At 40.4% G+C, this 23,131-nt stretch overlaps 1 protein-coding gene across 2 annotated transcripts; it reads left to right on the top strand.

Moving 5' to 3' along the window:
- Positions 1–815: 815 nt before the first annotated feature.
- On the top strand, positions 816–19,988 carry LOC111343868 (uncharacterized). 2 transcript variants are annotated; one of them, XM_022951062.2, is made up of 17 exons: positions 816–1,343; positions 3,451–3,693; positions 4,253–4,964; positions 5,572–5,975; positions 6,893–6,968; positions 8,666–8,862; positions 9,523–9,661; positions 10,109–10,361; positions 10,760–11,400; positions 12,756–12,928; positions 13,331–13,490; positions 14,036–14,169; positions 15,163–15,231; positions 15,559–15,657; positions 16,118–16,322; positions 17,271–17,375; positions 18,531–19,988. In XM_022951062.2, exons 1-17 carry the CDS (start codon positions 822–824, stop codon positions 19,061–19,063), a joined length of 4,665 nt encoding a protein of 1,554 aa, XP_022806797.2. In that variant the 5' UTR covers positions 816–821; the 3' UTR covers positions 19,064–19,988. The 2 variants fall into 2 exon arrangements, with proteins under 2 accessions (XP_022806797.2, XP_022806798.2); XM_022951063.2 differs by lacking the exon at positions 816–1,343 and having other exon boundaries at positions 3,614–3,738.
- Positions 19,989–23,131: the final 3,143 nt, after the last annotated feature.

The raw sequence follows: 23,131 nt of genomic DNA, 5'->3' as shown, positions 1-23,131 counted from the left end.
CGACAGAAGAGGTGAAATGACAATGACCAAGGGACTAGAAGAGAATCCGTGGCCTTCCTAGCTCAAGAATTTCAACACTCTAGATAGCAGTTGAAAGATTAAACTCTTTCCAAACCCTTTCGGCAACTGCCCGCAAACATCTCTCTTTCTCACGATGTTCTCGTTAAACAGTTTTTGTTCAGATTTTAATTAGCTAACCGGAAATACAGCTAAGCTTTCTCTTAGGACTTGCTGGAGGTCGTCCACGAACTTAACGTTCTCTGCAACCTTGGCCGTATTGTGAAGGACTTTACTGCTAAGATTAGATTTTGGCGCGTACAGAAAGCAGAAAGCTACGTAGGCGAAAGCGCCAGTTGCTGACATACTTGCGTGGCCCGTGCGACGAAATAACTTCGCGGGATTGGCAAAGTTTCAGTCACAGCAAATTATGCAAAAAATTCTAGAAAAATTTAAGCTTCAATCTCCTTTAACGTTTAAAGCGACATATCAATGACTGCAACCATCGTGGTGTATACAAACCTCGCAAACTTTAAAACACGTTCTCTAGTGATACCTGCGAAAGTATTCAGTACAATTTCCGGTAAGATTTTCGCGGACAATCTGATCGATTTCTCTTACATTGTGTGCTAGGACTGAAACTTTTCACCTCAAGCAAATCTCCGTCACACGGTCCAACAAACATAGAGAGCAACTGAGCTACAAGTATACGTCCGTGTTAAAACCCACGACTGCGACCGTTTGGAACTAGTCTTGTAAGACAATGTCCCCAGGGGCTCTTCATGCCCTAACTTGAAATCGACTCAGCCCCTGGGTCTCCGAGGATGTATTTCATGGTGCGCTCGCGGGCTCACGGTCACTTCCTCCATTTCCACGAATTCTGCATGGAACAGCTGCAGGGTAATCACGCAAATGGTATTCAGACGTGGAGGATGGCACGACAGACAACGCTTCCTGAACACAGCTCAATGGATCCATCCGAAAGATCACTGCGTACAGAAACAACTCCCCAAATTGACTACGCGGTTTCACAGACTGCCAAGATCCACCGAGAGAAACCACGCGAGTCGAGGTCTTCTGCCTGGCTTTTCATCGTGAAATGTCTCTTCGGCGCTTTCTTGTTTGTTTTCGTCTTGGTTTGCCTAATTGCCAGTAAACTTTCTCTTTTGTCAATTGCATCATATTACCAAGGAAACCATTCGAAAAGCAGTTTTGAAAGGGAAACCTTGTTCATCATGATTGTTCTGCTTCTAATGATACCGGAAGTTTACACGCTTTTGACGGCTAGTTGGACAAGTCTCTTTTCCAAAACTCACAAGTGGCCGTGCAGGAAAGCTGTTTTTTTGGTAAGCATGTTACAAAAATTTCAGAAGTTAGATATGCCAGGGAGTGTATTAATGTTTCTTTAATCCAATATCGTTCGAAGAAATTGGAAGTCCGAGAGAATCAAATCGAAGTTGTTCTTCGGAATACACTGCGGAAACATTCGTTGGGGGTCAAGTTAAAATCACATGACTCTTTCGATCGGCGATGATATTTCCTCCATTACAACAGACAATTTTCTTGAACTCAAGTACAGCGGAACTTCGATTTAACGAACCTCTATATAACGAGGTCCTCGGTATAACGAACGATACTTCAGTTTCAGCGCGGCTGAAGTTAAACTGAAAATGTATGCCACAGAACCTCGATAATAGCGAACCCTCGACACAGCGAACCAAATTCCCCAGCCCCTTGGCAATGGTTAAATCGAGGTTCCACTGTACCAGAATACTCGAAATAATGTTCATCGAAATTGAAATTACGGCGGTCCCGCATCTGTCGTTACCCCTCTTGCAAAAATAATCGGTCTAGTTGCACTCTTAGTGACTGTGATCGATAGTACGTCGAAATACTTCATCCCTGAAAAGTAACTGCTTTTAAAATTCTATTTAACCCAACAGCCTTCTCTTGTTATTTTGACTTAAAAGGAGAAACAGGAAGATAATGTCCATTCTCTGGTTAAGAAAACTTCATAGATAGTCGTTGATTTAATTAGAAGAAAACAATAAAAGAAAGTAGGTGGTATTGTTTGACATGCACACAATACTGTTTCATCTGCATTAGTAACACCTATGCTTTTTACGATGAACTGCATTCCCTTACTATAGAGCGATTAATAATTTAACTGCATTCTTGTACTTTGTACACTGGCAACCTGTGTACTTTGTACACTGTGGTTACAAATTAGATTTCCTTATGGTAAAATTTTATCATGACTTTGGAAAACAAACACTCTCACTGTTTGTTCAAATATCAAATAGGAACTTTCAAGTCAACAAGTAATCTTACTTATAAAGATAGGGTTTAACACCATCGAATTCTGTGTAACAAGGAGATTCATTCTGTATTTTTGAGATGAGGTCAACAGAGCTACGGGTTTTTCATAAGTTTCACGAAACGCCCATTCTTATAATGGAATATATAATAAAATGACTGCCCATGCATCATTTTTCGTAGATTATCAGGATAACAATGTGTAACTTGATCAGTGTCATAATATCCATCTTACAGTTGTTAAGCCCTCCAATAATCTGAGAGACAGAAGGTCATCATGTGATGAGCTGTGATCCTTTCTTGGACCTGTGCTCTTAATTGCTCGTATTTCCTCAAATGGCAGGAGAAAACAACAAAAGCTAATGGTAAACCTGGCAGAGATCCAAACTGAACCTTTTTAAGTATTTTTTTTTTGTTTTCAAGAAATCTTAGTATGCCCTGAGATCTTGCATTTGTAAACCTTCCTCTAATTATGTTCTTTGTTCATCTTCACAATCTCCTCTGTTTACTCTGTGGGTCAACTGCTATACATACTGCTCAAACTACTTTATTGGACTCATTACCACCTGTTCCAGCAGTAGCTCATCTACTTCTAAGAAACAACTCAAAACATTTCTTAGGAAAAGTGTTAAGTCTAAAGGTTATAATCCTTTACGTGATGGAAAGCACTTTTAAATGCATGTAGATAGTTATTATAGAACTAAATAAATGTTTTATGATAGTTATCATTATAATTCTTATCATTTTCAAAGTCATCATCTGGCCAACAAGAATTATAAAATTGTTGCTAGAAGTAAAATTTTAATTGCCAGGAAAGAAGGAAAGAGGACACTTTGTGCAAATACTGTGTACTTGCAATTAAGACACCTTAACTTTAACTCTGGACATTATGTACACCATATACATTACATTTTATACTAAGTTCAAATAATATTGCAGCTTGCTACACAACAAAAAAACACAGGTTGCCAAATTTTAGACTCCTGCTCCATATTTAGTCACCAAAATTGCATTTTAAGTGGCTGTCATGACAGAAATATTTGTAAATTAACCCTTAATTCCATCACAAATTTTAAGTTATTTACCCCACCCCTAAATGTGATATTACTCTCAACTGATTTATACATTTTATCACAGGGTTTGTTTTCTTCCCTGCTGGAAGTTTTTGGCCTTTGCTTCTTTGGCATTGTTGTGCTTCTTGATCAAAGCATCCACCCTGGTCTGCGTATAGTTATGATGAATGGAGTGTTTTTTGTTCCAGTACTGTGGCAAGTCTTCAGAAGTCGAGGGTGCCAAGCTCAAGGCTCCTGGGGACAATGTTTTATATTCATTCTTGCACTAATCCTGGAGTTTGCAGGAATTGGAATGCTTACCTTCAAGGCAAGTGGAAGAATTATCAAGAGCAAATTGCATTTATTTTGAAAAGTTAGTATATAATAATGACAGTGACTTTGTCGGCCACCTTGAAATTATTCTTGAACTTGAATTCTGTTTGGATTCCCCCAATTTATGAATAATGAAACATTGATTTTCAACTTGAAGTCAATGTAAATAAGCTGTGGTAGCAAATTTTGAGAAGTTTATGTTTTAAACATTAGCCCATCAGTGGATGGAAGATACTTACTAAAAGAAGTTATCATGGAAGTCTGCTCAACTCCGAGTTGAAAGGACCAGGTTCAAGTTATGGTTGTGTTGTGTTCTTGGACATTAAGACACATTGTATCTTACCACTAAGGACTATGAAAATTATTAGTCAGACAAGTTTATCACATTGGCAGAGAAACTGGATGCATTTCAGTGGGGGAACCTGCTTGGATGAATATCTTGTCCTGGATAATGAAGCAGCTTTGACAGTATACTTTGCCCCGTTTTGAATTTGCACGCTCAGTGCAATATGCATGTTTCTTGTAATTGCTTTTCATTTTCTCTCTTATTGCAGATGTCAAGAGAGTCATCAAACACTCCATTTTGGGGTGTTCCCCTGGCTCTCATAGCTGTATCATTTGCATGGAACCCAGAGATTTTTAAGATTGTGACTGAACCAGTTCAAAATCATCCAAATTCTGGTCTAGATGGGCTATCAACCAGTCAGCCATCGACAAATGTTGAAAATGGTGGGTTGTCTCTTCCTCAAGGTGAAACAGTACTTGGTATGGTCACCCGCTCAAAATCTGCACGTGGGAAGGCAGCAATCATCAGCAGCTTGTGGAAGCTTTTTTTGATTCCCTTTGTGGCAGCTTTGTATTATTCTATATTTAAAAGAGCAGACTTGAAAGGATTACAGGAAGGGTTTGACAATTTCAGTGTTGACAGTAAAGAATTTGTTCCCTTTATGGTGCAGATATGGACAAGCTTTCTTGGGTATATGCTTGGCATCTTGGCTTGTGCAATGTGCATGCAGCTTCTTGCTTTTGCAGTGCCTATGATTCTTGCAACACCTATTTCAGTTGGCCTGACTTTGATCAGTAATGGATGGGCAAAGGATCATATATTTCATTTTGAGCCTGGTGATCCAAAAGATGTTCTGCTCTATGTTATCACTGGATGTTTCCTGCTTGCACAGTTTTTTTCAGTGGGCTACTACGTGCTGAAAGGTCAAGATATTACAATGGCGAAGGAATCAAGCTTGTTTTGGATGCCAACATACAATGGTAAGATATACCAACAGTGCATTTGGGTCAAAACACTAATATTGCAGTGGTGGATGGAGAATATAGATCGTGACCCTTTAATTCCAAAGATCTGATTGTTGATTCTCCAATCTGGCTGTTACACATTTCCTTGTAAAGTAGTTATAAGAATTTGGGGCTAGAACAAGATAATAATATCTACTTGATAAGTTTGAGGACTGTATTTCCTTAAATAAGGCCTTGTGCTCTAAAAAGCACCCTTCCTTAAATGAGTGCATACCCCTAAGGCCATAAAGTCAAACAAGTGCCCCTCTCCAATAGGTACCCTCCCCTCCTTCACTTTCTTAAATAGTAGGTATACAAGGAAAACCTGTTTTTATTACCATGTTATTTATAACTTTTTAAGCTTCAACTACAACAGAATCAGTACAGAAAAATAATAAGCACTTCAACGATTAAGCGGCCTCTTCTTACAATAAGGGCTTCATCTTTTAGCTAAAGTGTGCAGATGCTTATTCAAGGAAATATGGTATTCTCAATACATGTTTGGATATTTTAGGGAGGATATACATGTTCATTACTTCTGGCAAAGAAAAGGGTGAATTGATTTTGAAACATTCTTTTATAGGAGTATTCTTGGAGCAACATCTTCTTTTAAATAGAAGGAATGAGATCACAGATGACTATCATGTTGACCTTGCAGAACTGGTGAAGAATTCATGTGTGTACATTTGCACCACCATGTACCACGAAAATGAACAAGAAATGGAACAACTGCTTAATTCACTGCATGACATTGACTGTGCGAGGGAAAAATCAAGGCGGCAAATTGAGTCGCATATATTTTTTGATGGAGCTATCAAAGGAGATGTTTTGAATAACTATGTTTTGCAGTTAATTTCACTAATTCCAAAGGCACTGAAAGTTTCAATTGAGGTGTGTATGAAGCTGAAAACACCATATGGAATGCAGATGCGTTGGAGACTTCCAGGTGGAATGTTTTTTCACATCCATTTGAAAGATAATTTAAGGGTAAGTGTGTTTTTACCTGATACCTGCCGGGGGGGGGGGGGGGTGGTGGTTGGGGGGATCAGTTATCACTAACAGTGTATAGAGGAAACTATAGAAAATTCAATCAAAATCCTGCAAAACCCCCCCCCCCCCTTGCCCCCAGGTGAAATTATGACCAGCCCCTTAGCAGACCTGGTTACATGCTCAGATGATATGGCAATTGTCCCATTTACTCACCTTGGTGTCCAAATGCTCAGCCTTGAATGGCATTAGATTAATCATAGTTAACTATGAATTAATTTGAGGACTGACTTGATTTCTGTTATAAATGACACACGTTTGCTGTCAAGCAGCATTTGCTACTTGTGATATAAGTCAAGTTTTATTGTTTGGTGTTGTTAGGTCATCATTCTGTGTGATTCAATGGATAAGAGACTAATGAGTCTTACAGCCTATAAAATCGCAGGAAATTGACATATCAGTTTTCATGATCCTGGCTCTAAGCATGGAAACCAATAGATGCCTTTTCACTTCCTCTCCTGTTTGCCTCCCCTTAGGTCAACTAAACATCAGTCACTATAACCGATAGCAGTTCTTTCCACCATTCTCCTTGCCTAGGTGACCATGCACACGATAACTGGCCAGTAAATAGGCTCTCATTTGCACACCACTATAAACGGCAAATTCTCTGCAAGGTCTGCAAGTTAGATTGTGGCATGATAACTACTTTCATTGGCAAAACTCTTGCAGACCTCTGGTAGGCTCCTTTTGCTTAGGAATTCAAAATCTTGTAAGCTTTGCCGCTTTTGTGACAAGACCAATGAGAGTGTTCTCGTAGGCTAGTGATCACCATTGAACATTATTTATTTATCCTGGTTGTAACTTGTTCAGGATTTCCAATTGTTTTGAAATAACAATGAGCCTTAATATTCCTCTAGGTAAAGAACAAGAAACGCTGGAGTCAAGTCATGTACATGTCATATGTGTTAGATTTTAAAGAAAAGCTTATGGAAGGTAAGCCAAATTAACCTGTCTATTAAAGTTACTACCTACCTTCGCGGGTATCCTTCGGGAAAAAATTCGTACGCGCGCTAGTTTTAAGAAAACCCTAACGAACTATACATCAAAACAAAGCTTAATAAATGCAGTTTACTATGAAAATATAATTTAGGCGATTTTTTTTTTATTTAGGAAGTGTCAGGAGCCGGTAAGGCGTGAAACGACCGAGGGTCCTTCTATTGAATTTAACGGGTATCGGATCCCGCGGCACGAGAAAAATGGCTGCACAGTCTCATTCACAAGGCATCAATCAACAAAAGTATGTTAGGCTTTTCCGATATGCTGATTGGTTGTCTAGATATTCGCATCTAAAGTTAGAGTAGCGAAAAATATGCGAAACGTGTTGCGTAAATGGACACCACCTAAAAAATATTTCAAATATCACAATTTCCTGACACGCTTTTGTTCGTCATCATCTCAGGAATGTGTTGCCTAAATTTCACGAAAATCGGTGAAATCTTCATACCCTATAAATTCGCCCAAAGGGGATGTATTCTTCTCAAAATCAAATGCGAGATTTTAGCTCCTAGAGGTTTATAAACAACTAGCGCCATACTAGGAGATTATCTCGCCTCCTGAAACCGCAAACCAATGAGAAGACGAGACCTAGCCTTAATGACATGAATCAAGATTTTGGACAAAGTCGGCGAAGTAAAAACCCGCGGCAGAAAGGGTGAATCAGTCGCATTCTTCTTTTTCTCCATCGGTTTCGTCAGATTCCGACGAAGGATCTTGTTTACAACCTTCTGTGGTGTTGACTTTAATTTTTAAGGTGCTTCCCTCGAGGATAATCGAATGCTGCCGATCTTCAGCGGATGCTGAGCTTGTCGCTTTTAGAAAAGACTGTTTTTTTTTTTTTTTTTATCTTTTTTTTTTTTTTTTTTTGACAAAATGGTGCCATTTCTCTTTTCTTTGGGCCTGTTTTTTTTTTTTTTTTTTCTTCACCCAAGGACTCCTCTCTAATTTTGAGTTGTGTTTTTTATCCATGAGAAAAGACTTTCCACGGGTAAATTTTGTCATGTGTGCGATGTATACAAAATATGCAAATCACAGGAAATTGTCGCGAATGTTCCCCTGGGGGGTTCGCCCATTTAAAATGTCTAACTTCAATCTAGTCCAAAAAAAAAAAAAGACATTTTTTCGGCCTCCGAAGGTAGGAAGCAACCTTAATTAAGCCTCAATGAATACACCATAAGAATTGAACTGCTGTTGTATCTCCCAACAGAGGTTTTACTCTTGTGATATTCCGCCTAGGATTGATCAATATGTAGCGCGAGTAAATTCTTAAAATCAAAAAAACTTGGATCTTATTTCAAGCTAAAAACGTATTGTTGCTTTACTGCTAAGTAAGGTCCTTGTATTAAGTTGAAAATAAAATGAAATTACTCTAGAAAAACCTTTTTCCTCACTCACTCTGGAAATGTTTCAATTTTTGAGTAAAAATAACCCCCCAACAACTGTAGCTTGGACATTTGGCGGCTTCCTGGGGCCTTTATGAAATTGAGGTGAGTGGAGCCCCGAAAACCCCTTGTGGAGTAATTGGTCTCATCGTTTTCATGGGAACTTTGTGGAAAGCTTCAAGGCTCACCCAAAACTGCCTTTGTATTGAATGATTGCAAGAGCTGGTGACATTTTTTTTTTTCGTTTTACAGTGACAGATGAAAACACCTACATACTGACCACAGATGCTGATGTGAGGTTTACGCATGAATCAGTAGAGGCGCTACTTGATCTTATGGTGCGAGATCCTAACGTGGGCGCCGTTTGTGGCAGAACACATCCCTTGGGTGTTGGACCGATTGTCTGGTACCAGATCTTTGATTATGCAATTGGACACTGGTTCCAAAAGGTACAGTCCTGTTTATAGATGCCTTTGGATTTAGTGTTTAAAAGATACATTTTGTATTGCTTGTGAAAACAATTATAATAAAGTCTTTTTAATTCAAAGGGGATAGATTCCCAGATAACTGAAGCTACAAAAGCAAATGTATTAGTACCATAGTTATCACTTGCTCTCGGTTTGTAAATAATCGGGATCTTTTATTTGACTGGCTAAGTTTGATTTAGATCTAGAATGGAAGTTGGGGGGGGGGGGGAGGCAGGGAAAGGCGAAAAAACGGTGTAATTTGTATTGCCCCACCCATATCTTCTCCGTCTTTTTAACTGTCGCTCACCCCCTTGGTACAAATTTCTTTCTCTCTCCACCATTCCTCTGCTGTAAAAATCAAAGACGGCAGCTACGTGTATAATTTTCAATTAGAAAATTCTGAGCACTTCCTTCGCCAAAATTAGGCCTGTTCTGGAGCCCAGTAATGTGAAGGGATTCCTTTGCAGAGTTAGAGGAAGAATGGTGGTAAATTTTGAGCTCAGTCATCGAATAAAGTTGACCAACATGCTCATGGACTTGTATGACATGAGTATTGAACAAAGTAGAAGCACAAAAGAAACCTAAGTTTCATTTGAGAGATGCAACAGAAATGTATTAACCAGATGGGCTCCCATCACGCAGGTGGCTAACCATGTCCTTGGATCTGTTCTGTGCTCACCTGGTTGTTTCAGTGTTTACAGAGCCGCTGCAATCAGGGACGTGCTACCCATATATTCCTCCAAAGTTGACACATCATTCGATTTCCTCACCAAAGACATGGGTGAGTTTTTGTGTTCACGGAAGTACTTTTATATGGTCGTGTACTCTGATAACTCGGTAGTTGACGTTTCAGAACACTGAGCTGAAGTTATCATCAGAGTCAAGGATACTTTTATTTTGTAAGAAATAGACAACTTTTTTGAGACATGTTTCGGAATTTTGACCCCTGAAAAAGACTGCAAAATACCAAAAAGATTTCGAGACTGGTAAATGATATGGGAAGAATTGGGAAGTCTGAAGTTTTTTTTCTTTTATGTGGCGCAACAAATTCACTTAATGACCAAAACTGAACACTATGATCATCAAATTTTTCATTTGAAGGCAAACCCATGATCAGATACTGCTCTTCTACTCAGTCCATATGCTTGGTTGAGTTTTTGCACAATAACATGTCCGAATCCTCTTGTCATGTTAAAAGTAAGATAACTCGTTGCTGTAACGTCTATAGGTGAGGATCGATGGCTTTGTACTCTGATGGTTCAGTCAGGCTGGCGTTTAGACTATTGTGCGGCAGCTGAAGATAGCACCTTCTGTCCAGACAACTTTGACGAATTCTTCAAACAAAGGCGGCGTTGGATTCCCTCGACTTTAGCTAATCTGGCCCTTGTTATCAGTCAGTGGAAACTAACTATATCTAACAACTATATTTCAATTGCATTTATTCTCTACCAGGCGTTGATGGTCTTCTCCACAATTATCAGGTTTGCTTTAAATCAGAGAGGTTAAGGCAAAGATTATCAAGTTGCTTAATAGAAACGCTTCTCTCTCGGTGAAGTTCGTCGCGAGATTTCAAAACAACAACAACAACAAAAATCAGTGAAAAAAAATTGGTCTTAGCGCGCCGCTAACCTCTGGTAGTGAGGTGCTCAAGAAGTAGGCTCCCTCCCAGAGTTTTGCGTGGCGTGCTAAGTTCAATTTTTTTAAATTTCGTTTTCTGTTTTTTGACTCGCGCGGCGGACCTTGTTACCTCCCAGGGCCAAGAAACATCTTTGCCTCATTGCTCTTCATCACCTTATGTTCATATTATGAAGTTATTTTCTTCATTTCCGGTCCAGATGATGTTTTCGTTCGTACTGAAATGACATTTTTTTATATACAGTCCTTCGACGGTTATTCTGATCATGGCGTCTGGTATGGTGTATGCACAATTTCCAATTTTCGGCGAAACTGTAATACTCGTTCTTCTGATCCTTACCTCTGTTGGTTATGCTTTGATTTGTCTCTACACCTCGCAAGACTTCCAGCTAAAAGTTGCATTTTTGTTAACAATGGTGTTAGCATTGCTGATGGCTTTTGTGACAGTGGGCGTAACCGCACAAGTCGCTGATGACCTCTACAACCGTTCGCATCCAACTACTTCACCTCCAACTACTTCACCAGTGACTCAGCCAGTAAGATCCATAGTTCAGTCAACTAAGCTAACCGCCGTTGGTCTTTCCCACTCCCCACTTCCCACTGATACATGGCAGCACCTCCCTACTCCAAAGCCATGGCTTGCTGAGACGATTACAAATGCTACCACTGCTAGCTCTCCCACCGAGAATCCTGGACCCAAGCTTCCCGCTAATGTAAGCTCTCTGTATTTGGGTGGCTTGATTGGAATATTCGTTTTAGCTGCCTTACTGCATCTTACTGAAGCATATTGTTTGATCCATGGCTTGTGGTACTTGTTCTGCTTACCGTCTGGGTATCTGCTGCTCATCATTTACTCTATTTGTAACCTGACGGATCGTTCCTGGGGTATGTACAATCTTTATTTCTTAGCGCAGAAGTGTGCTTTTCGATTGAGTGTGGCTAAACCCAAACTAAAGTAATTAAACAACCAACCAATCAGAAGAAAGGAAAAGGAGCTGACGATAACTCAGCGTGAAAACAAGCGAACTGACTGAAGCGCGATTGGTTTTAGTTTTGGAAAAAAGTGACGCAAAAGGAGGTTCACCCCAGATTACGATCCACAGAACTGAAAAATTGCTTGCAAGGGCATGTATACTCTCGAGTCCCAATTTCAGGAAAGCTTGTCTTAGTTCGGTACAGAATGAGCGCACAGAAACTGGCGAGTATTACTACGCTTCCCCGGCTAAATATTTTCCTCCCGTTCTTTGTGACAGTTTTGGCGCATTTCAAGTTTGCTACATATTATTTGGTCCTGACTTGCAGTCTTCTTTTTCGTCGAAATTTATGCAGGCAGTGTACTAGACTTCATATTGGTTTACCGGAGTAATAACCCGTAGCGCGATGTTGGAAGAACACAAGAAAAGTTTGTATCTTTTTTCAGTGTTTTCTCAACATCCCAAGAGCGTTAGTACGCCGGTAACCATTTCAAAGCGCGTTCTGTTACTTTTCAGTACGAATTATAGGTTCACCGGTGCAGTGAACTATAGGTTTTTTACCAAACAGGGCCCTTGTAATACCTCAGTTATTTTATAACTAACTCCCGGTTAGTTCAATTGGTTAGAGCGCTGGACTGTTGTGCGGGAGGTCGGGGTCGATGGTTCGAGCCTCGGCCGGACCAACACTCAAGGTCTTAAAATAACTGAGGAGAATGCGCCACCTTTCTATAATATCAAGAAATGGATAGACATTCTAGTCTTCTGGGATAAGGACGAATAAACCGTAGGTCCCATCTCCTGGGTCTAGTAATTAGTTAATTTGGTTAGGCCGGGGACGTTAAAGAACCCACTCACGAGATTACTGTGATGTGGTGTGGCCTGTTTACTGGGAATTGGGGGGAGGGGGCACCTTTAAATAAGTTTCCTTCGATTGTTTGTAAACTGCTGATGCAGTCCGGCCAAAGTCCCCCGAAAAGGGTTGTGATGCGCATTTGATCATATCCACATGTTAATTTGCGCAATATAAATATTAAATTATTATTGTTATTATTATTATAATTATTGTCAGCTTTCTTAGCATAGGTTTGCCTCGTCTACAGTCGTGATCTCCTAAAAACCCCATACTTTTTTTTTTTTAAGAAAGCGTTTACGAGTACTATTTATTACTTTCTTGGGGATAGTGCTTTGTTTTAGGAGGGCGTGTTATTTTTGCTGAAGGAGGTGATATGTACCTGTCTCTTTCTCAATACGGTCACTTTTCCTCAGGTACAAGAGAAGAGAAAATTAAAAAGGTGGACGATGTTCCTTGGTATGAGAAGTTGTGGGCAAAGATCAGATCCATTTGCATATGCTGCGGACCACAACCAGCGCCTCAGCCTGCCGTCACTGACAGGGTCGATGGGCCTCCAACAGACTCAGAACCTCCGACTTCTCCAGAGGTCAGTGCCCCTTGCATCACACAGCTATCACTGGGAAAGTGCCGATATTCCCTTCCACCTCCCTCACAAACGTTTGATATTACTGTATTGTCCCTCCCATTCCCTCCTCCTCCCATCTCATTTTTACCCCATGGTATGACGTTTTTGTGAGGAAGAAAAACTTTGATTTACGCGTTATTCCCTACTAGGTTTGCTTTTGCCCCCAAACTCGTGCTATAGTCTACTGTTGGAACATCTTGAGGGTGGTAACAAAGGCAGAATTTTTTCGCTTGAGTATATGCTGCTTTCATTATGATTTGAAATGACGACGCCATGATAATTGTTTCATCCGACTATTTCTCGGATGCTGGTGGATTAAAAGAACTTTTTTCAACTTATTTTGTTATTTTTACTTGATCGCAGGAGACTGATTCGGACGCCGCCCCTCCCGTTCAGGAAAATGCTGACAGTGGGTCAGATGGTGCATCAGCTTCCTCTTTAGGAAGCGGTAAACTTGTGGACGAGCCACCTCCCAAGTCAGCCATGAAGCAGCCGCTGGTGCGTCGGCCTTCTGCACCTCGTGGTAAGTGCAACCTTGAATGTACACTTGATATTTGTAGTAATGCTGTAAGGGTAATCCTCTGAGAGTTGGCCGATGTTTTTTTATTTCAATTCTTGTATCGTTTTCGCGACTTACACTACCTCTGTACTTGTCTTAATCCCGTCAAGGGCGGATGCTCTGGACTGCGAGGCCTTAATCATTCCAACCAATCATATTCTTAAATGTGGTCCTCCTCAGTCAGTTCGGAACACGGAATGTTTCATGAGTATGACAGATTAAATTGCCGACTTACTAGTGCACTTGTGAACCTTAAGGTGTTGAAGTAGTTTCCACTCAAAGTAAGCTGTTGGTGTTGCCCTCTTGGCTGCTCATTTCTCAAGTTTGTTGTTGTGATTTAAATTGGAAATTGAAGAGTTTTAGGAGGAAAATTTTCTCTGATGCATCCAACCATTTGCATTGCAAGCTTTCGGATGCCGCTAACAGTAACCTTCGGCATCTAAAGTGTGTGTGCGTGTGTGTGCGTGTGTGTGTGTGTTTGTTATTTACTTGTGATGCTTTTTTATAAGATGGCCTGAAAGAGGACAGCGGTCGCCTGGGTAAGTGGCGCTATCCGGGGGACAAAAAAGTCACATTTGCTTCCAAGCTTCCACGGTTGCACCCTGAGACTCTAGTGGAGGACTGGCTTCAAAGAGAATTTCAAGTAAGCTTGATTAGTGCCCCTAGAACGTATTTCTATAAAGTATGGTAAAACCAAAACCTAAGTTATCTAAATGGGTACTGAATTAGATGGGAATGAAACGACTTACCAGGGCCCAGTTACTTAATGGGCGGATAACACTATCCAACTAATAAATCGCTCTTCAGCGAATGTGTGAACAAAACTTACTACGCTATCCACCCGGTAGAGATCTGGGACCAGGAGCTAAGAGGAACTTAAATGTTAAAGCAATTAAATAGGTGAAAGTCAGAAAATTTCGACTGATCAAGACGTATTGCTCCTAGTATGCGCCCGACGTTTTGAAATAGCGCAGAAGCTTTCTAAATCAAAGCCGGAGAAACCAATTAAATGAAGGATAAAATTCTAAACGCATTTTTTTTGTGTATTAAGTTGATGTGTACATACTTCTGATGGAATACAAAATACAATATGCTATACTTGTTCAGGAGAACGTGACGTTGCGTTACATTTATAGTATTTTTAAAATGAGTGACAGGGATTAAATGTCAAGTACTTTTACTTCGTTCGAGTTTTGCCAAAAAAAAGATCGAGTATTCGCCAAGGAGGTTTTGTCCTTAGTCAGAATAAAGTAAAACTTTGAGTTTAACCGCGGATTTATTGAGTAGTTCTCAACAATACTGTTTGCAAGGTTGTTAGCCCTTCCAACTGTCTCTTAGTTTAGGCTCTGTTCGAACGAGTGATCAACTGCGTAATAATTCTCGTATTTCGTTGGTGCTAAATACTGTCACGGTGTTCAAAGACGAATGAAAGCGTTTCGCTAATCGGTGGAAAAAGGTAGAGAAAATTACGCTTTTTGAACGTGTCAAACGAGATTTTTCCCTCTCTCTCCCTGTTCTCTTTTTTTCCTTTTGCCGACGAATTTCAAATGCAGTTCAAAATAAACGCAGCGTTACTCCTAAAAACCCTACCTTAAGTTAAATAGCGCTTTTTTGTTGTCGTTGTACTTTCTTGCAGATTTACGCGAACAACTTCAGAGACGGTGGTTATGATAGCGTCAGCTTCATCGTTGGTATGACAGACAAGGTGAGTAGTGGGTGTAACATGTACACTAGAGCTCCTCGTCAGTCTATTGTGTTGCACACTGAAGTTCACAAATAAAATTATTGAGATGTAACATTGTTTGTCTATGTGAATTATTGCAGCGCTTTCCAAAGTGATGGGGAGCTGCTCATCAATATTTGCGAGTCATGAAGCGTACCCCTGAACTAAGTATTTCGAAACGTTATTTTTCTTATCAGTCACTGCCCCATATTTTGAGATCTGAGTTACTGCTTGCTTGACTGCGGGAGCGAGTTGCAGTCTCACCAAGATGTTGAGAATTGTTTTGTTTTACTTTTTTGTTCCAAACAGCACTTGAAAGCCATCGGAATTGAGAAACGTGGTCACCGAAAGAAGTTGTTGATGGAAATTGAAAAACTACCCCAAATAGATATTCCTCAGGAAGTTCCGGTAATTATTGAATTAATCACGACTACTTTGTCTCTGAAACTAAATAGCCCTGGTTCTGCAATCCTGTTTGATCCTTTAATTACTGCATGTTTATCAAATCCTAGGGACGATAAGAAATCGTTTTGACCCCAAGCGTTCGCATGGATAATAGTTCGTGCCATGACACGATAGTGCAGTGCCTGGTTAGGAAGGCTGAGAAAAAATTAGGTCTATCAAATGATTGGAAGTGACGTCTAAGTAAATTACAAACACTACCTTAATAAATGATTTGAACAATTCTGTATCAGTAATCTGCAAACTTGGTTTAGCGTAGGCGTAAAAAGTCTTGAAAGCGCTGCAGTGTATACAAGGCCATTGTTTCAGTTTCACTGAGCGCGCAAGAATTTTCGGCTGTATTTTGTCCGAGGTTTATACCTCGAATTGTTGTTTGGCACCACTTTAATGAGATCTTCATTTTCAGGAAAATGTCGAGGACTGGTTAAATGAGCTGGGACTTGATGAATACTGGACTAATTTCACTCAGAGCGGCTACACCGAACCTAGAATGTTAGAAGATCTAAAAATTATGAACAAGGAAACGTTGAAAGAGACCTTCGGAATAACCAAACCAGGCCACCTTGATAAGCTATACAAGGCGATCCAGAAAGTCCAGTACCCAACTGAAGGTAAATTCTGCCAATCTGAGCCATAGAAATGAGAGCACTTGTCGATAGAGCGTCGTAAAACCAAAGCAAAGCTATCAAAACGCCCAATCAGAGGAAAGGAAAATACCTTCAGGAGCCAATGAGAACTTGAAGTAAAACCAAGCAGACTGCCCAGAGCGCGGCAAAGCGCGGGCGATCAAGTAGTGATTAGTTTAAGTGTTGTATCTGATTGGTTGAATGAGTGGCTTCAGTTTTCTGGACCAATCACAGAGTGGAGTTAAGTAACGCCATTGCAATTTCGGGTTACTTTTGGCAGTCAATTAGAAAATGCTCTATCGCAACAGACTAGTAATTTTTACAACGCGCGGGAAAACGCTAGTGGTGACCAAGTCGTGATATCTTCTAATTGTAGACCTGACTGGATAGGTGGGTTTTGAGAGCTTTCCAGGCCAGTTACAGAGAGCTGACGCAACGCGAGAACAATGCATCTTTGATAACCAACAACAAACAACTGAAAATTGCTGTTAACTACACAAATGAAATACAATTTTTTTTCTTTTTCTAATGAAGAGAAGAGTTTGTTTTTTTAGGGGGAGGGGATTTTTAAAGAGGTTATGATGGGTGAATTTTTCACGAAAAAGAGGTATTGGAAAATAAAACAAGGGTAAAACAGAAAGCTCTTTGTTTGCATAAACTAGTTAGGTCATGGTTATCGCTTAACACTCCCCCCCTCCCCCCCTCCCCCCCCCCTCAGGAGCGACCAGTAAGTTACTTCTCCTTTTTGTGTCAAGATTTTGCCCAGTAGATAGCTGGTTGGTGGGACAAAACAAAAAATTACTAGCACCTTTTTTTATTTGATACCATTTTCTCAGAGCTAAAGTTAAAAGAAATGTATGGCAGATAGTAAGAAGAATTTATTTTGAGATCTCAGGGGTGAGAGAGCTCAAGAGACTTTGTTTTCTTTTGCAGCTCAGAGAAGAATTCGTCACACTCGTGAAGAAACGAACAAATTGCAGGTCATGGATTTAAAAGTGGATAATCAAGACGGTGGCTATGAATACCAATTTTGGGAAGGTAGATATTGCTCCTTTACTTTCACGTTCTCTCTATTTTGTGATCTGGTAAGCTGAATTTCACACGAATTTTGGTTGGCTCTTGTTATCTGCTGGAAAGATTACGTCATCATTAACAACCTTCTTATTTATCTTGAAAAAAAATAAAAAAAGGAAAAGAAAGAAGAGATTCAATGTTGCCATGGTGGAAACATCCGAAATACAGTCAGCTGCGCCTCGTTTGCCACTTTTTTGATGTTGCCACATTTTGACTTCATCTATGATTAATTACTGAACAGATCTACGGTAACACGGAATCTATTTGTTGAAGACATTTTAGAATTCCAGCTTTTCCAAATTTTGCCCTGTCTCTGTTTATTTTCCCGAGTAAATGCATTTTGGCGTTGTTTAAAAAATCGTTCGTTTCTTTTTTATGAACTGACTCTAGTTGCCGAAATAATTGTAATCTCGTGAAATCGATTCACGAATACCCGACCACATTTTTTTTATGAAAACAATAGCCTTCTTAAAAACAGCAGAAACACCAACCACCAAGACTGCATAAATAAAATCAACAATGATGACAACAACAAAAATAACATGTGAACAAGAAAAAGGTTACACTGCTTACTCGACTAACAAACCAGTTGGCGAGTAAGGATAAATAGAGGGATCATTAAATTGAGCCGTTATACGGCTTACGTGATCAGCCGTCGATAGAAGTTTCTCGAAATTTCTCGAAGTTATTTTACGTGTCATTCGACTACGAAGAGTGAAAAACGTTTTCTCTCCAGGAATCCGGACCTTCTACAACCCTTAGTGGGGTTGATGAACAATTTCCCGTAATCGAATTGTGTACTTAACTATCTCTTAACTTTGGAAGAGGGAGGCGGGCTTCCTTACATATTAGGTATTAGGCATGTTATAACAGAATTTGCGTTGGGTTTAAGTAGAGTCGTTACGACTCGACTCTGAAAGGGAGACATATATAGTACCTCTGCTTGGAAGATGTTGTCAACAGTGAGATTAGGCAACACATCAGTGGCAGAAGCAAAAGTTCGCTCTCATTTTCCTCTCTTTCTTCTAATCCTTAAATCAAACCAGTGGAAAAACAAACTTCTTGTTCACATTTAGTTTAAAAAATTTAACTTGCCTGTACAAACGGTTTTGTCGACAGGTCTGCGTCAACTTTGTCTCTTACCTGAGTCAGCTGTGTTTGGGGCCGTCGAGGAACTCAAAGAGAGGCTTGAAGATCTCCGTAATTACACTCTGATGGTTTTCTTAATTGCAAACGGGATGTGGATTATTTTGATCTTGGCTCTAATGAGACAGAGTCACTTGCAGGTCTTGGGAACCAACGTGCTGGGTCTCGCGTTTCTCTGTGTTTACGGACTCATCATTGTGATTCAGTTCTTGACCTTACTATGGCACCGAGTCGAGACGTTTTTCCACGTGATTGCGCGCGCACCGTGGAGGCGTGGTCAGATGCATATGTCGTGGGCGTTTGATGATGAGAATCTGCCTCCTCCTCCCACTGAAGCTGACTTGGCGCGAGTTCGTAAAAAAGCAAGAAGACCTCGCAGGCCTCGCACCCGACGGTATTCGAACCAGCCAAGTGTATCAACTGATGAGAGAGGAAGCCTCCTGTCAGATGGTAGACCGTCTTCGAGTTACGGCTCGAGGGAACGAGATATACCCCATCTGGTTTAGCTCCAGCTTGTGTCTGGGACATTGAATATAGAACATCCTAGAGCTTCATAAAAATGGGAACAGTACAGATTACTTGGGCTAAAGGACCAAGTTAAGTTGAACTGGGCTTCAATGTAGGAAGTGGAGCTTTACTTGTTCTAGGAGCAACAAATTGTGTTCGCGAAAATAAGGCTCTCTTCATAACGCAATTTTATCCGAGACAATTTTGATTTATTTTGGTCAGTGGAACTGATTCAGAGGTTAATAGTAGTTGGCTGTTGTTTATCAAAGTTTCTTGCTCAGGGCGATTTCCCTGGAAACTTAAACATGATTTTTACTGCTCTTTTCATCATGTGAAAAATTTAAATTGATCCGGACTGCCGCATCAGATGCACCGGCGCATATTTCAGGCGCTATTATTGATTCAATAGCGCCCCACTGTAGAAAAAGAAAACGTTTAAAGAAGACAATCATCTATACAGAAATGAAATGACGTTTCCAGAACAGTTTCCAATACTTTATTCGGTGACAGCAGGAAAAAAATTCCGTTTTCTGGTAAAACGTCAATTTTAATTATGAATCGAGATTTTTTTCAAACTAGATAACTGTTTACTCTGAAATGTTATGAAATAATATCTTGTAGAATTGTTACTGCTAAGAGGAGGTTTTAATGATTCCAGACTACAATTTTTCGAAAACGTTGAGAGGAGACAATTAACCGTACAGAAATTAAATGACGTTTCCATGACAGTTTCCGATGCTTTATTCAACGAGATACCTCGAAAAAATTCCCGTTTTTAGTAAAATGTCAACTTCAGTTATAAATCGTAATCTTTCAAACTAGGTAACTTTTTAATCTGATTTATTACTTCTCATGAAATCATATATTCTAGAATTTTTACCACAAGTATTTCTTATTAAAATTTATAATAAAGTTCAGATATAACGCGTGCTGTCATTGGTTGAAAGGGCGTGCTCTATCCGAGTATAGAACATGGATTTGAAGCTGTCGCGCCATCTGCCAATTTGTAACATGGCAGACCAAATCCCGACTTTTTCTCTCGGGTTTTTATTCGACCCAGAAGTCCTCTACGACCTAGAAGACGAAAGAGAAAACGAGCTATTAGCGTCGATCGATTTAGAGGATACTGTCAATGAAAATGCGACCTACCCTTTAACTGAAAGTGAGGTTTCCAACAAAGTTAATTATGAAAACAATGAGCGCGGCGGCAATTTTAGCCTGCGAAGCAAGCCCTGGGGGAGAGGAGGGGGATTGGGGCGAGCGGAATGTGCGGAGGGGAGAGGGAGGGCTTGCCACAGACCCCCACTAGCCAACGAAATTTCCAATCTCGTATGGACGAAAAATTCCCATTGGCTGAGAGCAACACGTTGTCAATCAACCCTCGAACTAAACAGTCTCTCGTGGCGACTACCATTTAGAAAATGGCGGACGACGGTAATTTCGAGAAGTTCTGCCCTCAAGAATCGATGTCGAAGTAGAATATTTGTGGCAGCCATCCACTTGTTCAAGCTCAGGGCCTTAATAAAAATGGCGTCTTCATTCTCAAACTTGCCCGTAATCACAACATTGCAAAGCCGGTGGACGTTGGAGCCTTTTCATCAATGTTTAAATTTGTATCCATCGCTGAAGTTGAGGGTTGTCCTTTTGTCTGCGAGTCAAACAACGCTTCCCTGCTAGATGTAGGTTTTGCATGTGCCGGGGAGGGGACACGCAAGCTCTTTCAACCTGGACTTTTTCCTGTCGGTGTTGAAAACTTTCATTTCGACGAAACATCACGGGAATCCGGACATTGAGAAGCGGCCTTATTCAACGATTCATAAAACTGGCAAAAACTGTTAGCTTTCCTTGCACAAGGAAGGCATATAATTTGAGATGTGTGCGACTTATTTTCAAAGTGAAAACCGACCGTTCGAAGGCGATCGGCGAAGACACACTGAAATTCTTCCCTTTGACTCTGATTAAAAATGTTTACAAAACTCTTGAAGCCACTTCCAAATTTATTTCTTAAATCTACTCCACAAAACCGGCAAACTACGTCTTCTGGATTAACTTTTGGCTTTCTCCCTCTCTTAGATTTTGATACCAGATTCTCCTTGTCGTCTGATATTTCTCACTCACGTGGAGCAAGTTTTTAGTTGTTGTTTTGACAGTTTGCATGGTTTACTGAGCTCTCGCTAATGGCGCTTTCTGATTGGTTAATTTTAGGAGACGCTGATTGACATATGCAACACGATATGAATATGAAAATAGGGGACGTTTCGTTAGTTAGTGGGGGTCTGTGGCAAGCCCTCTCTCTCCCCTCCGCACATTCCGCTCCCCCCAATCCCCCCTCCTTTCCCCCATGGCTTGCTTCGCAGGCTACGGCAATTTAAACAGGCAAATATTTGAAAACATGTCAAGTGCCGCAATAGACGAGATAATTGTAAGAGCAGAAACAAAGAAAACCAAACAATACACCGAATGGGCTATCCGAGTTTTTGAAGGTGAGAAAACATAGTAAATACCATATGTAAACCTCGAACAGAGTGGACGCACATTTGCTAAACTTTCTTGCCAAAAAAAAAAAAAAAAATCAAGGAAAGTGGATGATTTTAAAACTGGCTAGCACGCATACGTTTCTAACCAACAACTATAACTTTCTCTAGAAAATTAACATCAAAATACAAATAAAACACTTTGTTCTTTCGTTGCCGTTTATTAATAGCTTGGTGTAGTGAAAGAAAAGTTGCCAAGAACCTCCACGAAATGAACAACAAAGAGATTGACCTATCCAGAAGTTAAATCCTGCCTGCAAAGCACTTTTTCAGTACCCAAAGCGAGTCGTGAACCTTAAGTTAAAGTTTGGTACGACAACAAGCCTCTGGAGGTCAACAAAATTGAAGGAATAATGAAAGAAATTTCTAAAGTAGCGTCTCTTTCGAGAATCTACACTAACCATAGTGCCAGAGCCACTGCAATCACGCTGTGATCCAACGCGCAAGTCCCATCGCGGCACATAATGGCTGTCTCTCGTCATCGCATCTAATGAAGCTAGCCTGAGGAATTACAACACTCGTCCATCCAGTGAACAGCTACAGGCTTGTTCAGATATCCTCTCTGGTGCATTGAATGGAAGATCATCGCTGCCACGTTCCTCTGATGCAGCCACCAGTTCAGAAAATCCTCACGCTGCTGTAAATTCGACCGTTGTTTATTCACAGAACAACACAGCGCAGCAGTTTGTCAAGTTCCAACCACAAGCTTTAAGCAGTTATTTTCAAATTGTCACGTTAATAACGTCCAGGTTTTCATTGGCTAAAATTCGGCCGGATTTCATTAATCATGTTATTACAGAGACTGGTTTTTGTACGCAAAAACTGCTCTTCTATGGATTCGAATTCTTAAAGCAAGATTTGCGGTTCTTCGTGATAGCTTTCGATGGTTTAACATTTTGACAGCTTTGGTCTTGTTCATCCAATCAAATTAGGTTGCCATTCTAACAAGGATTCTGATTGCCTTATTGTAAGTGCTCTGTCAGAGAGTTCACCACTAAATTTTCTCCGGTTCTTATTGGTTTAAATCGATCACGTGACGCGATAGTGTTCATCCGTGGAGGGACACTATCAGCCCATAGTGCCCGCCCGCGGAAAATACCCGGATGTATAGTGCCCATCCGCGGAAAATACCTGGATTGATAGTACTCATCCGTGAAAAGTTTTGAATGGTTTGACGGCCGCGAAGTTGAGCAGATCGGAATAACAGTGACTTTTCAATTCTGACAGGTATAACGTATTATTTAGACAACGTACGGTTGCGAATTACTGACATTTGTGACAAGCTGTAGGCGCGGAAGAAAATTTAGTGGTGAACAATAAAAACAATAGAGTGTTTATGTCTCGGAACTATCGGTCCGATAGTTGCCCCTTGGAAATTTGGTGTTCTTAAAACTAGCATATTTGCCCTCGAAGTTTCGCTTCTCGGGCAAATATTTGTTTTAAGAACATCAAATTTTCGCGGGGCAACTATCAGCCGATAGTTCCTCGACAGAAACACTCTATTGTTTAAATAGAGCATGCTGACGACACTGT

Source organism: Stylophora pistillata, chromosome 1, assembly GCF_964205215.1.
Source record: "Stylophora pistillata chromosome 1, jaStyPist1.2, whole genome shotgun sequence".
NCBI lineage: Eukaryota > Metazoa > Cnidaria > Anthozoa > Scleractinia > Pocilloporidae > Stylophora > Stylophora pistillata.
The sequence above is the reverse complement of the archived record's forward strand: the minus strand, read 5'-3'. Positions and strand labels throughout refer to the sequence as shown.